At 53.1% G+C, this 13678-nt stretch overlaps 1 protein-coding gene across 1 annotated transcript in view; it reads right to left on the bottom strand.

Moving 5' to 3' along the window:
- Positions 1 to 13456, bottom strand: part of LOC116954780 (ATP-dependent translocase ABCB1-like) — a 44057-nt gene extending 30601 nt beyond the window's left edge. Inside the window, exons 1-3 of the mRNA XM_032975580.2 lie at positions 13164 to 13456; positions 4636 to 4758; positions 2357 to 2432 (exon numbers count right to left, since the gene is read on the bottom strand). Coding sequence (XP_032831471.2) covers positions 2357 to 2432; positions 4636 to 4699 — 140 coding nt within the window. The 5' untranslated portion in view covers positions 4700 to 4758; positions 13164 to 13456. The remainder of the gene's footprint in view (positions 1 to 2356; positions 2433 to 4635; positions 4759 to 13163) is intronic.
- Between the last annotated feature and the right edge of the window lie 222 nt (positions 13457 to 13678).

Below are 13678 nucleotides of genomic sequence, written 5' to 3'. Positions count from 1 at the left end.
GAGATATGGGGGGGGGAGAGATGGGGGGGGGGAGAGATATGGGGGGGGGGAGAGATGGGGGGGGAGAGATATGGGGGGGGGAGAGATGGGGGGGGGGAAGAGATGGGGGGGGGAGAGATGGGGGGGGAGAGAGATGGGGGGGGGAGAGATATGGGGGGGGGGGAGAGATGGGGGGGGAAGAGATGGGGGGGAAAGAGATGGAGGGGGGGGAGAGATGGGGGGGGAAGAGACGGGGGGGGGAAAGAGATGGAGGGGGGGGAGAGATGGGGGGGGGAAGAGACGGGGGGGGGGGAGAGAGACGGGGGGGGGAGAGATGGGGGGGGAGAGATATGGGGGGGGAGAGATATGGGGGGGGGGGGAGAGACGGGGGGGGGAGAGAGATGGGGGGGAGAGAGATGGGGGGGAGAGAGATGGGGGGGGGGGGGAGAGAGACGGGGGGGGGAGAGAGACGGGGGGGGGGAGAGATATGGGGGGGGAGAGAGATGGGGAGGGGGGAGAGAGATGGGGAGGGGGGAGAGAGATGGGGAGGGGGGAGAGAGATGGGGAGGGGGGAGAGAGATGGGGAGGGGGGAGAGATATGGGGGGAGAGAGATGGGGGGGAGAGAGATGGGGAGGGGGGAGAGAGATGGGGAGGGGGGAGAGAGATGGGGAGGGGGAGAGATATGGGGGGAGAGAGATGGGGGGGAGAGAGACGGGGGGGGGGGGAGAGAGATGGGGAGGGGGGAGAGAGATATGGGGGGGGGAAAGATGGGGGGGAAGAGATGGGGGGGGGAGAGATGGGGGGGAGAGAGATGGGGAGGGGGGAGAGAAATATGGGGGGGGGGGGAGAGATATGGGGGGGGGGAGAGAGATGGGGAGGGGGGAGAGAAATATGGGGGGGGGGAGAGATATGGGGGGGGGGGGAGAGAGATATGGGGGGGGGGAGAGAGATGGGGAGGGGGAGAGAGAGATGGGGAGGGGGGAGAGATGGAGGGGGGAGAGAGAGATGGGGAGGGGGGAGAGAAATATGGGGGGGGGGGAGAGATATGGGGGGGGGGGAGAGAGATGGGGGGGGGGGGGGAGAGAGATGGGGAGGGGGAGAGATGGAGGGGGGAGAGAGAGATGGGGAGGGGGGAGAGACGCAATTTCAATCGCTGTGATCGCTGTAGACTCAGCGCAGCCTGGAAGCGTGTTGTTAAGTAATACACAACACTGTGCCTATGTGTGTCTCTCTCTCTGTGTTTCTCTCTGCTTATGTGTCTGTCTGTGTGTCTCCATGTCTGTATTTAGTCTCTCTCTCTCTCATATTTAGCACTCTTTGGAAGAAAGATAATCAACCAGGTAGGGTGTTGACTGTTATGTTAGCCGACTCTGTGTTGTATTGCATTATACTTCTAAACGTTGTGGATTCACTCTTCAACACACCGGTGGGCTAAAGTAGTGAACAATTTGCCTTTTGTCAACGTGACACTCGCTTGCTGATTGGCCATGTCGAGTGGTGGAGGGTTGCGACACATTTATAAATAACGCGATCGAACCCAAATACCTTTATTATAAATAACACTGGTCGCGAAAGCCTACGTGTGAAAGTGCAGTTTAAGTTAATTTTTTGCGCTTTGTTTCCCCTTCCCTGTACTTTGCACTCCTATCGTTGTTGGTTGTTGTAGTTGTTGTTGTATTGTTGTTGTTGTATTGTTGTTGTAACTCTCTGCTCCGCCACCCTGACTGGACACCCTTCTAAAAAAAAGGCTGCATAGCGCACAGGAAATCTCGAGCGTAAAATCGGGATTCCGAGTCTTCGTCTTCCACCGCTCAATGGCCACCCCCCTCCCCCCAACCCATCGGCACCGCCGACTCCGCCGCTCCCCCTGCACGTGCGCGGGTGGCGATGGGCAACCGCCGACAGTCACAGCGACAGGTCGCCCCTCATTGGTTCACAGCGACAGGTCGCCCCTCATTGGGTCACAGCGACAGGTCGCCCCTCATTGGGTCACAGCGACAGGTCGCCCCTCATTGGGTCACAGCGACAGGTCGCCCCTCATTGGGTCACAGCGACAGGTCGCCCCTCATTGGGTCACAGCGACAGGTCGCCCCTCATTGGGTCACAGCGACAGGTCGCCCCTCATTGGGTCACAGCGACAGGTCGCCCCTCATTGGGTCACAGCGACAGGTCGCCCCTCATTGGTTCACAGCGACAGGTCGCCCCTCATTGGGTCACAGCGACAGGTCGCCCCTCATTGGGTCACAGCGACAGGTCGCCCCTCATTGGTTCACAGCGACAGGTCGCCCCTCATTGGGTCACAGCGACAGGTCGCCCCTCATTGGTACACAGCGACAGGTCGCCCCTCATTGGGTCACAGCGGAACCGTGGACTCACTTCTCCGCCTTCTTCGTGACCTCCTCTGCCACGTCTCGCTCGAAGCCCGCGTTGTGGAAGCCATTCTTGACGCTACCTGCAACGCAAAAAAAAAGGGGGCCCCCCCGTGCCCCCCACCCCGGCGCTGTCAGGGAGCGCCTATTGAGGTCTTGCGCCGCACCTCCGATTGGCACAGTTGGCGACGTACGGTGCGAAAGAAGTTCACAACGTACACACACACACACAACGCGCAGTTAACATGCCAATGTTGGCCCAACGTCGATCCAACGTTGGCCCAACGTCGATCCAACGTTGATCCAACGTCGATCCAACGTTGATCCAACGTCGCCCCAACGTTGGCACAACGTCGATCCAACGTTGGCCCAACGTCGATCCAACGTTGGCCCAACGTCGATCCAACGTTGGCCCAACGTCGATCCAACGTTGGCCCAACGTCGATCCAACGTTGGCCCAACGTCGATCCAACATTGGCCCAACGTCGCCCCAACGCTCCACGTTTACTGCGGTTTGCCAACCCCACCAGGTAGGTGCTCATTCGAAGCCGAGTCGACCTAGGGGAGGAGTGGGAATCTAACTTGGGTCGTTGGCTTCAGAGGTCAGCGTGCTAGCTGCTGCGCCATGGCTCTCCACGAGACAAAGATCCCCCCGTGTAGCCTTAACAGACTGTTGGGGCACTACGAAGGCCGGCACGGCACACGAGGGGGTGGGTGGCCAGCACCACGCCGGGCCGCCTTTGTCTCCCCCAGTGACGATGTTTACTACACACCGCACCAGGTACTCATTTGAGGCTGAGTCGACCTAGGGGTGGCCCAGGACCGGTTCAGATAATCGTCACCCATGTTGGCCGCGAGTGGGAATCTAACTCGGGTCGCCGGCTCCGCAGCTAAATGCGCTAACCGCTGCGCCACCGCTCCCAACATGTGTACATGTACACATACGACACACACACAAACAGTCGTGTATGCACGGTACACACACACACAAAGGTTATTAGAAAGGCCACTGAAGCCAAAAATGCTTTGCGTGTGTGTTTAGTTTATTGTCCTTCCCCCGCCCTCCGATTAGCTCGGCTGTCTACGGACGGCGCGAAAGACGTTCAACGTGTACACACACAGACATACACACACGACACACACAGACATACACACACACACACGACACACACAGACATACACACACACACACGACACACACAGACATACACACACACACACGACACACACAGACATACACACACACACACGACACACACAGACATACACACACACACACGACACACACAGACATACACACACACACACGACACACACAGACATACACACACACACACACACGACACACACACACAGACACACAAAACAAAGAAAAAAAGATCCCCCGTATAGCCTTAACAGACTGTAGGGGCAAGTGCTGTTAGCGAGCACCTATGAAGGCCGGTAACGGTACACGAGGAGGTGGGTGGCCAGCACCACGCCCGACTGCCTTTGTCTCCTTAGTGGCAATGTTTACACACCGCATCAGGTACTCATTTGAGGCTGAGTCGACCTAGGGGAGGCCCGGGACCGGTTCAGATTATCGTCACTGGTGTTGGCCATGAGCGGGAATCGAACCCGGGTCGCCAGGTTCATAGCGTAGCGTAGCGCTAACCGCTACACTATCGCTCCCCACAAAGACACACACACACAGAGGCACACACAAAGGTTAAATAAACACCGCACGCAGAAAGAGAATCAAGCGCCAGGCCACTTGGCCGTGACTCAGGATGACGTCATGAAACCAGGTCACGGGGAAGCCTCACGGCGACGCCGCTCTCAGTCCACCGCTGGACTAGGGCCTCGCGCGAGTGGCGCGGCGTTATTTGACCGTACTTCACCGTGCTGGTCAGTGCGGGTTTGGTGAAGACGGGCGGCGCAGAGAGTACAGCACAACAACAGTGGGGGCGGCGGGGGGGGGGCTACCCTGTCCTCTGCTGCCCGCCAAGCATCCCAGCAGCAGCAGCAGCAGGAGCCTATAGCACCTGGCATGCACGGTGGTCACCCCATCCGAGCACTGTCCAGGCTCAACCCCGGCTTGACTTCGTGGTGGTGGTGCGATTTATTTACGATCATGCCTCACCGAGTCCCAAGGACTACTTCCCAAGAGGCTGCTGCCGCTGCCGCCGCCGCTGCTGCTGCTGGCGGTGCTGCATTGGGGACGTTTGGCCGACTGGAGCGACGGATGAGTGTTTGGGATTTCGCGTGGGCACCGCTAAAAACAAAGAGCCCGGTGGGACCGTTTACCTCGCTCGGGAATGAAGGTTGGCGTCAGGTCAAATCCGTCGCTCTCCTTCCCTTTCCCCGCCATCTCGGCGGCTACGGGTAGAGGACGCAGGTACCCTCAACGATCCTCGGGCAGGCAGATTCCTGGAGAGAGAAAGAGAGAGAAAGAACAAACGTTGGGGCGGGGTTGGTGGCGGCGGCGGCGTTCCCGTGGCACGGACCACGATAGACGGGGGACACGGCCGTGGCGGGCGCTGATGGGGGCTCTCCGGTGTCCGGCGAGAAAAGAGAAATGCCACGCCATGGTGACACACACAGAGCAAGGGGAACGTGCTTAGAATCGTTGGGGGTGGGGGGAGTGGGGGTGGAGCAGTCGCCTCTCCCCACTCATCACGATGACGTCCACTCGCCGTCGCTTGCAAGGTCACGGCACGTCCGTTTTGGATCCGTGCGCTTAACCGACAACGACGCCGGAATAGAATTCAAAAGATCTCGCGGACAAACACCAGCTTGTTGTGAAAGAGCCACACGCAGCAAGAACACCTGGGTTTGAACGTCCCACCCTAAACCGCATCCGCTGGACAAAGCTTCAGCGGCAGCAGAGGCTGATACCTGCTGGGCTCGTGGAAAATTTTAAAAAAAATCTCCAGTAGCGTGAGACTGTGAGTCACTCAGGACAGACACGTAGTCCAACGTGGAAGGACGCAATGCCCCGATCCACAAAACACGAAAGTGAACATCACAGCGGTACACTCCGCTTGCTCCGACCGCGGTTATCTGGCCTGACCACCTGAATGTGAAATTGCTTGATGCAAATTTTCAGTTTCATTTATTAGATAGAACCCCCCGTGAGCCATTTGGCTCTTGACTCGCAACAAAACACAAATATGAACAAGAGAAACATCTGAAAGTGACTACATGCAACAGAAAAATCCAGATAACACACCATATATCAACGCTGTGTGCAAAACATCCCAGTGGGATGCAAGTCAAATAATAACAACCATAAGACATGATTTAAAGCTTTCGTGACTGCAGTAATTCATATTCTTAGCTCTTTCGGTAAAGTCACGTTGAAGGGAAACAATAAAATAATAAAATATATATAAAACAATAAAAATTCTCACGACTGAGCTATTTAGTTAATTTTCGTGGGAATTTATATCAGCAGTCAAATACTCCACACGCGTGATGTTGATTCAAAATGTGGAGGGGGGGGGGGGGGGGACCTGGAGGACCCGGAGAAAAAAATCCACGAGACAACGGAGAGAGAGACACCGCAAACTCCAAATATACAGCAGCAGGCGTCAGGGTCGGGATCGAACCCACGACCTCCTGTACACCAGGCGAGGTAGTTAACATCTCCTAGCCACCGTGATGATGATGAGAGAGATACGCAAACTCCAAATATACAGCAGCAGGCGTCAGGGTCGGGATCGAACCCACGACTTCCTGTACACCAGGCGAGGTAGTTAACATCTCCTAGCCACCGTGATGATGATGAGAGAGAGACACCGCAAATTACAAAAAACACAGCAGGAGTCAGGGTCGGGATCGAACCCACGACCTCCTGTATACCCGGCGAGGTAGTTAACATCTCCTATCCACCGTGATGATGATGAGAGAGAGAGACACACCGCAAACTCCAAATATGCAGCAGGAGTCAGGGTCGGGATCGAACCCACGACCTCCTGTATACCAGACAAGGTAGTTAACATCTCCTAGCCACTGTGATGATGATGAGAGAGAGACACCGCAAACTCCAAAAACACAGCAGGAGTCAGGGTCGGGATCGAACCCACGACCTCCTGTACACTAGGCGAGGTAGTTAACATCTCCTAGCCACTGTGATGATGATGAGAGAGAGACACGCAAACTCCAAAAGCACATTAGGCATCAGGGTCGGGATCGAACCCACGACCTCCTGTATACCAGGCGAGGTAGTTAACATTTCGCCACTGCGGGGTCCATTATACTATATGCATGTACAACTTTGTTTGCACTGTCCATAGCCAACAGTGCTAATTGGAAGTGGGGATACAATGATGGTGACGATGATGACGGTGGTGTACAGTAAAGACGGAGCTCGCCGCGTCACTTGACCACTCTGCCGTGACCACAGACACCTACTACACACACGTGACCACAGACACCTACTAAACACACGTGACCACAGACACCTACTACACACACGTGACCACATACACCTACTACACACACGTGACCACGGACACCTACTACACACACGTGACCACATACACCTACTACACACACGTGACCAGACACCTATTACACACACGTGACCACGGACACCTACTTCACACACGTGACCACGGACACCTACTACACACACGTGACCACAGACACCTACTACACACACGTGACCACATACACCTACTACACACACGTGACCACGGACACCTACTACACACACGTGACCACGGACACCTACCACACACACGTGACCACAGACACCTACTACACACACACACGCACTCGTGAAGAGGTAAAGGCGCAACCCCTGCAACTGCACTGTTCGCGAAAGGGGGGTGGAGGTGCCTCCACCAGACCAGGAGGTTGGCAACCAAACAACAACAACGGAGGCATTTTTGTAGAATTCGGTAAAAATGAAATTAAAACCCCCCACTTAATATCCCGAGAGGGTGCACACAACGCACCGTGGTGGTGACCACGAGACGGTGGTGGTGGGTCCTGAACAGACGACGTCACAAAGAGGCATCTTGACGTCACAAAGCGGCACGCGGCTCCGGAGCCGCAGGGGATGCCGACCCCTGCGCTGGAGGGAGCGCTCGAGGGTACTTGGCCTACTCTTCCACGCTGGGCGCCCACACTTGACCCCACCACATCGACTGACTGTGGTGTTGCGTGCACGCCAAAGCGGTAACCGGTTGTTTTTGCGTTTCTCCTTTCATCTGGTTAGCGGTAATGCACAACAACAGATTTTTAGAGCCGTCATAATCTTGATTTGAAGCTCTCGTGGCTGCATGAATTCCGTACTCTTTGGATCTTTCGGTAAAGTCATCGCGGAGGTAGAAGAATAATTATAGATCACGTGACGTTTCGATCGCCACACAAGCAATCGTCATCAGGTGGGACAACCACAGCAGCAAGCACAAACTGCTGAAGCAAGCGAGGCCTACGATATGACCACGGCAGATCTCTCGCCTACGTCAGCAGTTTGTTCTTGCTGTGATTGTCCCACCTGATGACGGTTGCTTGTGTTGCGATCGAAACGTCACGTGATCTGTTACTTTTCTACCCACGTGACTTTACCGAAAGAACCAAAGAGTATTTAGAAGACGTAGTTTGTAACGGTAAAGGATTTGGTGGTGGTGGTGGTGGTGATGATGGCCCTACATTGGCAGTGGCACGCGAACAACAACAACAGGCCTTGAGAGCTTTGTATGTATAGACAATAGGCGACGTTTCAGGTAATAACCCTTTATTCAGAGCAAATGCTGTTCAAGTGTTATTGACGAATGTTGTGAGCTTTGTATTGTTGTTTATTCAGTGTGAGCATGGCTACAGTACGATATACAATGGCGATACCACGATATACATCGTACGAAATACGATGGCGATACCACGATATATATCGTGCGATATACGATGGCGGAACTACGATATATCGTGCGATATACGATGGCGATACTCCGATATACATCGTACGATATACGATGGCGATACTACGATATATCGTGCGATATACGATGGCGATACTACGATATATATCGTGCGATATACGATGGCGATACTACGATATACATCGTACGATATACGATGGCGATACTACGATATACATCGTACGATATACGATGGCGATACTACGATATATCGTGCGATATACGATGGCGATACTACGATATACATCGTACGATATACGATGGCGATACTACGATATATCGTGCGATAATCCACGATAATCGTATGATTATCGTGGATTATGAGTACTGTTTCGCACATTTTCGTTACACCATCGCCACCCGTTTAATTTGATCAAAGATTCCGCTTCATGCTCCCCCCCCCACCCCGGCGACAACAAAACACCCCTCTAAGCAGTAGGACTCGTTAAAAACCAAACTACTTGGTGATTACAGTTCCACGCATAATTTGCAAGACGTAAAAATTCGTTTCTAAAACTCTTCCGCAGCTCTTTCTGCGCGACCGCTGCGAGACGTCGTCCGCGCCAACACATCGAAGGGACGACATCAACAAAAGACAAATATCCCCCGCGTAGGCCTCAGCAGACTGATAGGGCAAGTGCTGTTAGCGAGCACCTATTGAGGGTTTGGGTGGCCAGCACCACGCCCGGCCGCCTTTGTCTCCCGAGTAGCGATGTTTTTTTTTTTTACACACCGCACCAGGTACTCATTTGAGGCCGAGTCGACCTAGGGGAGGAGGCCCAGGAGTGGTTCAGAGAACCGTCACCGGTTTTGGTTTACCGTGAGCGGGAATCGAACTCGGGTCGCCGGGTTCGCAGCTGTGCTGCGCTATGATGGTGCAAGGAAAACTACTCGTGTGTTCAACGGGGCCGTCTTCATCACGACAAAATATCATCTTAAAATAGCAATTCCTGCCAATCACCGAAAGGACAACTTAGTTATTTCTAAACTCCCATCCGTAACCTCAGCAGTGCCTCCTTATCCATAAGAGGTTATTTGTGGGGGGGGGGAGTTGGAGCGCGTACATATAAGTGTGTCGTGAAACCCGCCACCACCCGTCAAAGTCCAGTTGGTTAAAGGTTTGTCACGTAAGCAGAAGGTGCCAATTCGTTAGCAGTTGAGCACTCCTGCCCGGTGCGTCGGACAGTAAACCTTACTGCACAACACGTGACGACGTTTCGCCGGTAAGCACGACAACACCAGCCTCATCGGGCCACAGCGAGAGTTGCACAGGATCGGTCGCGAAAGCCCACGCGTCAAAGTGCCTCCTTATCACTCATGAACGTCCAATTGCTCAAAGCTTGTTTGGTAAAAATTTAAACGTTTTTCCGAGTTGCTGGTCCACGTTTCAGCTTGGTCTCCTCCCCTCCCCCCAGCTCCACTTACATCATTCAACCAAAACACAAGCGCAGTTGCTGGCAAGCTCCACCATATCCCCCCGGCGCCTCGTTCTACCGAAGGTTTACATTGCGGACCCACCATCTGTGATAACAAGAGATTCGTAGCTTATCGGATTCCTCCACGCAGTCTAAATCAAGTTTCTGATGCTCGATTCGCTTGCGTTCATGCCACTACGAGACGAAACTGTGGGGGCTGCAGTGCGCCTGTACCTAACGTTCCAGATGACACCTGCACCCTGCGTTTCATTTAACACCAGGATGTTTCTGTTACGCGTTGTCGCTTTAAGATGTTCTGTATTCAAATGTTGTTTGTTGCGGTTGCACCCGACTTAAGAGCCGCATGGCTCACAGGGCTATTACTAATAAATGAAAATTGAAACTAATATACCTCGTTTGTGAGTCGTGAAAAATCCCTTAGGGACCCTGCTGCTGTATAGGGACTCCTCTACTGACGAACACTCGACTTACGAACTTTCAGAGGTACGAACAAACCGGTATGTCAGTTGCCTGCTCGGAACGAGAGTCGTAAGTTCAACCACCGCGCAATAGATGGCGGTGGTGGCATCTACATCTGCAGAACGTGATGAACCAGTGGCATCTTCATCTGCAGAACGTGATGAACCAGTGGCATCTACATCTACAGAACATGATGAACCAGTGGCATCTACATCTACAGAACATGATGACCCAGTGGCATCTACATCTACAGAACATCATGAATCAGTGGCATCTACATCTACAGAACATGATGAACCAGTGGCATCTACATCTATAGAACATGATGAACCAGTGCTACATCTATAGAACATGATGAACCAGTGGCATCTACATCTATAGAACATTATGAACCAGTGGCATCTACATCTACAGAACATGATGAACCAGTGGCATCTACATCTACAGAACATGATGAACCAGTGGCATCTACATCTACAGAACATGATGAACCAGTGGCATCTACATCTACAGAACATGATGAACCAGTGGCATCTACATCTATAGAACATGATGAACCAGTGGCATCTACATCTACAGAACATCATGAATCAGTGGCATCTACATCTATAGAACATGATGAACCAGTGGCATCTACATCTACAGATCATGATGAACCAGTGGCATCTACATCTATAGAACATGATGAACCAGTGACATCTACATCTATAGAACATGATAAACCAATGGCATCTACATCTATAGAACATGATGAACCAGTGGCATCTACATATACAGAACGTGAAGAACCAGTGGCATCTACAATTGCAGAATATGAAAAACTAGTTGCATCTACGTCTGCAGAACGTGAAAAACCGGCGGCATCAACATCTAACAGAGGTTATACAACTTTTAAAGCCATTCCACGTGTTTCGTGTACACGCCGTACATGTTTGGAATCGAGGGGAGTCAAGCGGGACTTAGGTGTCTCTCTCTCTCTCTCACCATCACTACGGGAGCTAGGAGATGTTAACTACCTCGCCTGGTATACAAGAGGCCGCGGGTTCGATCCCGACTCCTGACACCTGCGGCTGTATATTTGGAGTTCGCGTGTTTCTCTCTCGCCGTGGTCGTGTTGATCTTTATCCGGGTCCTCTGGTTTTTCTCGTCCACGCGGAGAAGCACGGCGTTCCGCGTCTACAGTATTTGCCGACCTGCTCTAAAATCTCCACGTGACGACGAGGGGGGGCTAATTCGTCGAGCCGCTATCGTTTGTGACAGCCAGCTAGCGTCTGTAAAAGAAGCAGCTTCGTGGGGGCCTTACCTGGTGAAATAAAAAGTTTATAGTTTACCGTTAAACCACCTCCATCCCTCCCCCACCCCCTTCTTTCACGAACACGTGATCTACCAATTCAAGCCAGCACCTGAACACCACCGTGTTTCATTTAATCGCTTCATCTCCCCCCGGTTGACGTCCTCCTTCGCTCGGACGCTGCGTTTCCTCCCTTGGGCTTTCGTTCCGTAATTAGTCTCGACCATCGTCCACATCGCCATCATCATCATCGTAGTTCCGACCAAGTTCCACTCAAAACTCAACTATATATAAATATTTTTTATTGTTACCAGGTAAGGGCCCACTGAGCTATTTAGTTAATTTTCAGAAGCGACGTGGCTGTCACAAATGATCCGCTCAACGAATTGGGCATCTCGTCATTTCGTGGGAATTTATATCAGCAGTCAAATACTCCACACGCGTGATGTTGATTCAAAATGTGGAGGGGGGGGGGGGGACCTGGAGGACCCGGAGAAAAAAATCCACGAGACAACGGAGAGAGAGACACCGCAAACTCCAAATATACAGCAGCAGGCGTCAGGGTCGGGATCGAACCCACGACCTCCTGTACACCAGGCGAGGTAGTTAACATCTCCTAGCCACCGTGATGATGATGAGAGAGAGACACCGCAAATTACAAAAAACACAGCAGGAGTCAGGGTCGGGATCGAACCCACGACCTCCTGTATACCCAGCGAGGTAGTTAACATCTCCTAGCCACCGTGATGATGATGAGAGAGAGAGACACACCGCAAACTCCAAATATGCAGCAGGAGTCAGGGTCGGGATCGAACCCACGACCTCCTGTATACCAGACAAGGTAGTTAACATCTCCTAGCCACTGTGATGATGATGAGAGAGAGACACCGCAAACTCCAAAAACACAGCAGGAGTCAGGGTCGGGATCGAACCCACGACCTCCTGTACACTAGGCGAGGTAGTTAACATCTCCTAGCCACTGTGATGATGATGAGAGAGAGACACCGCAAACTCCAAAAACACATCAGGCATCAGGGTCGGGATCGAACCCACGACCTCCTGTATACCAGGCGAGGTAGTTAACATCTCCTAGCCACTGTGATGATGATGAGAGAGAGACACCGCAAACTCCAAAAACACATCAGGCATCAGGGTCGGGATCGAACCCACGACCTCCTGTATACCAGGCGAGGTAGTTAACATCTCCTAGCCACTCTTATTTTACGGATTGAACGAGGTCATGAGTCGACGAATGTCCTCTACGCCATGTGCTCCTCTTTTTCCGTCCCGTTGTGTAACGCCGTTAGGCACCGTTCAGAGGCACCGTCGGCTTACACAATATTGTGTCGTCGTTTTCGTGGTCTATCCCGTTGCTGGATGGAGACCAGCACGATCCCCCCCTCCCCCCCAACTATGGCCGTGTTCTCGAATAAGCCACGCGCCCATTCCCCCCTCTAAGTGAAAGTCCCAAGCGGACACAGACCGTGGGCTTCACATCGCGAGCGTGGTCTATCCACCGCTGGACGAATATCGATTCGACGTCTCATCTCGCGTGTGCGTTCTACTGCTCGCTCGGAGTCTTCCCCTTTTGAATGCATTTACGAACTGTTTATAGCCGGGACAGCTCCTGCGATTCTAACCGTTCGCTTGGGCCCCATGATTCCTGCTGTGGCGTGCCCTGCCAATACCCGTGCGTGTTGACTGCCCAGTGCGCCTTACCTTCGGTGCCAGAAGATCGCTCGCAGTCGGATTTAAGTCGCCCGTGTGCGTGTCTACACCAACGTTTGAAGGCGATTCGGGTCGACGTTTGACAGCCACCACGTGGCACCAGGGCGATACCGAAATAAAGGATTCAGCCCTGACGTCCCGTTGTGTAAGACCACGCATTCGGCTGCCGAGTTAGCAAGCGACACGCTCGCAACACGAACGGCGAGGAACCACTTTGTTTGCGAAGGGAGCGGCGACTGATCGGCCGTGGGCGTTCCTGTTCCTCCGTCCGTCTCGCGTGTGAGCTGTGCGTTTTATAGATGGTGAGTGGGTGGAGGTGAGTGGGTGGGTGGAGGTGGGTAGGTGAGTGGGAGGTTCAGACTGCTTTAAGCATAAGCAACTGTCCTATCACCTCATGCTATATCTGACTTGTTGATGCAACAGCGCTGTAATTCCGGTGGCTACATCCGCCACAATCATCATCACTATCAGTACAACCATCATCATCATCACTACCATCACTATTA

Source organism: Petromyzon marinus, chromosome 56 (genome assembly GCF_048934315.1).
Source record: "Petromyzon marinus isolate PM22_M1 ecotype Great Lakes invasive population chromosome 56, UKy_Petmar_22M1.pri1.0, whole genome shotgun sequence".
NCBI classification, from domain to species: Eukaryota; Metazoa; Chordata; class Hyperoartia; order Petromyzontiformes; family Petromyzontidae; genus Petromyzon; species Petromyzon marinus.
The sequence above is the reverse complement of the archived record's forward strand: the minus strand, read 5'-3'. Positions and strand labels throughout refer to the sequence as shown.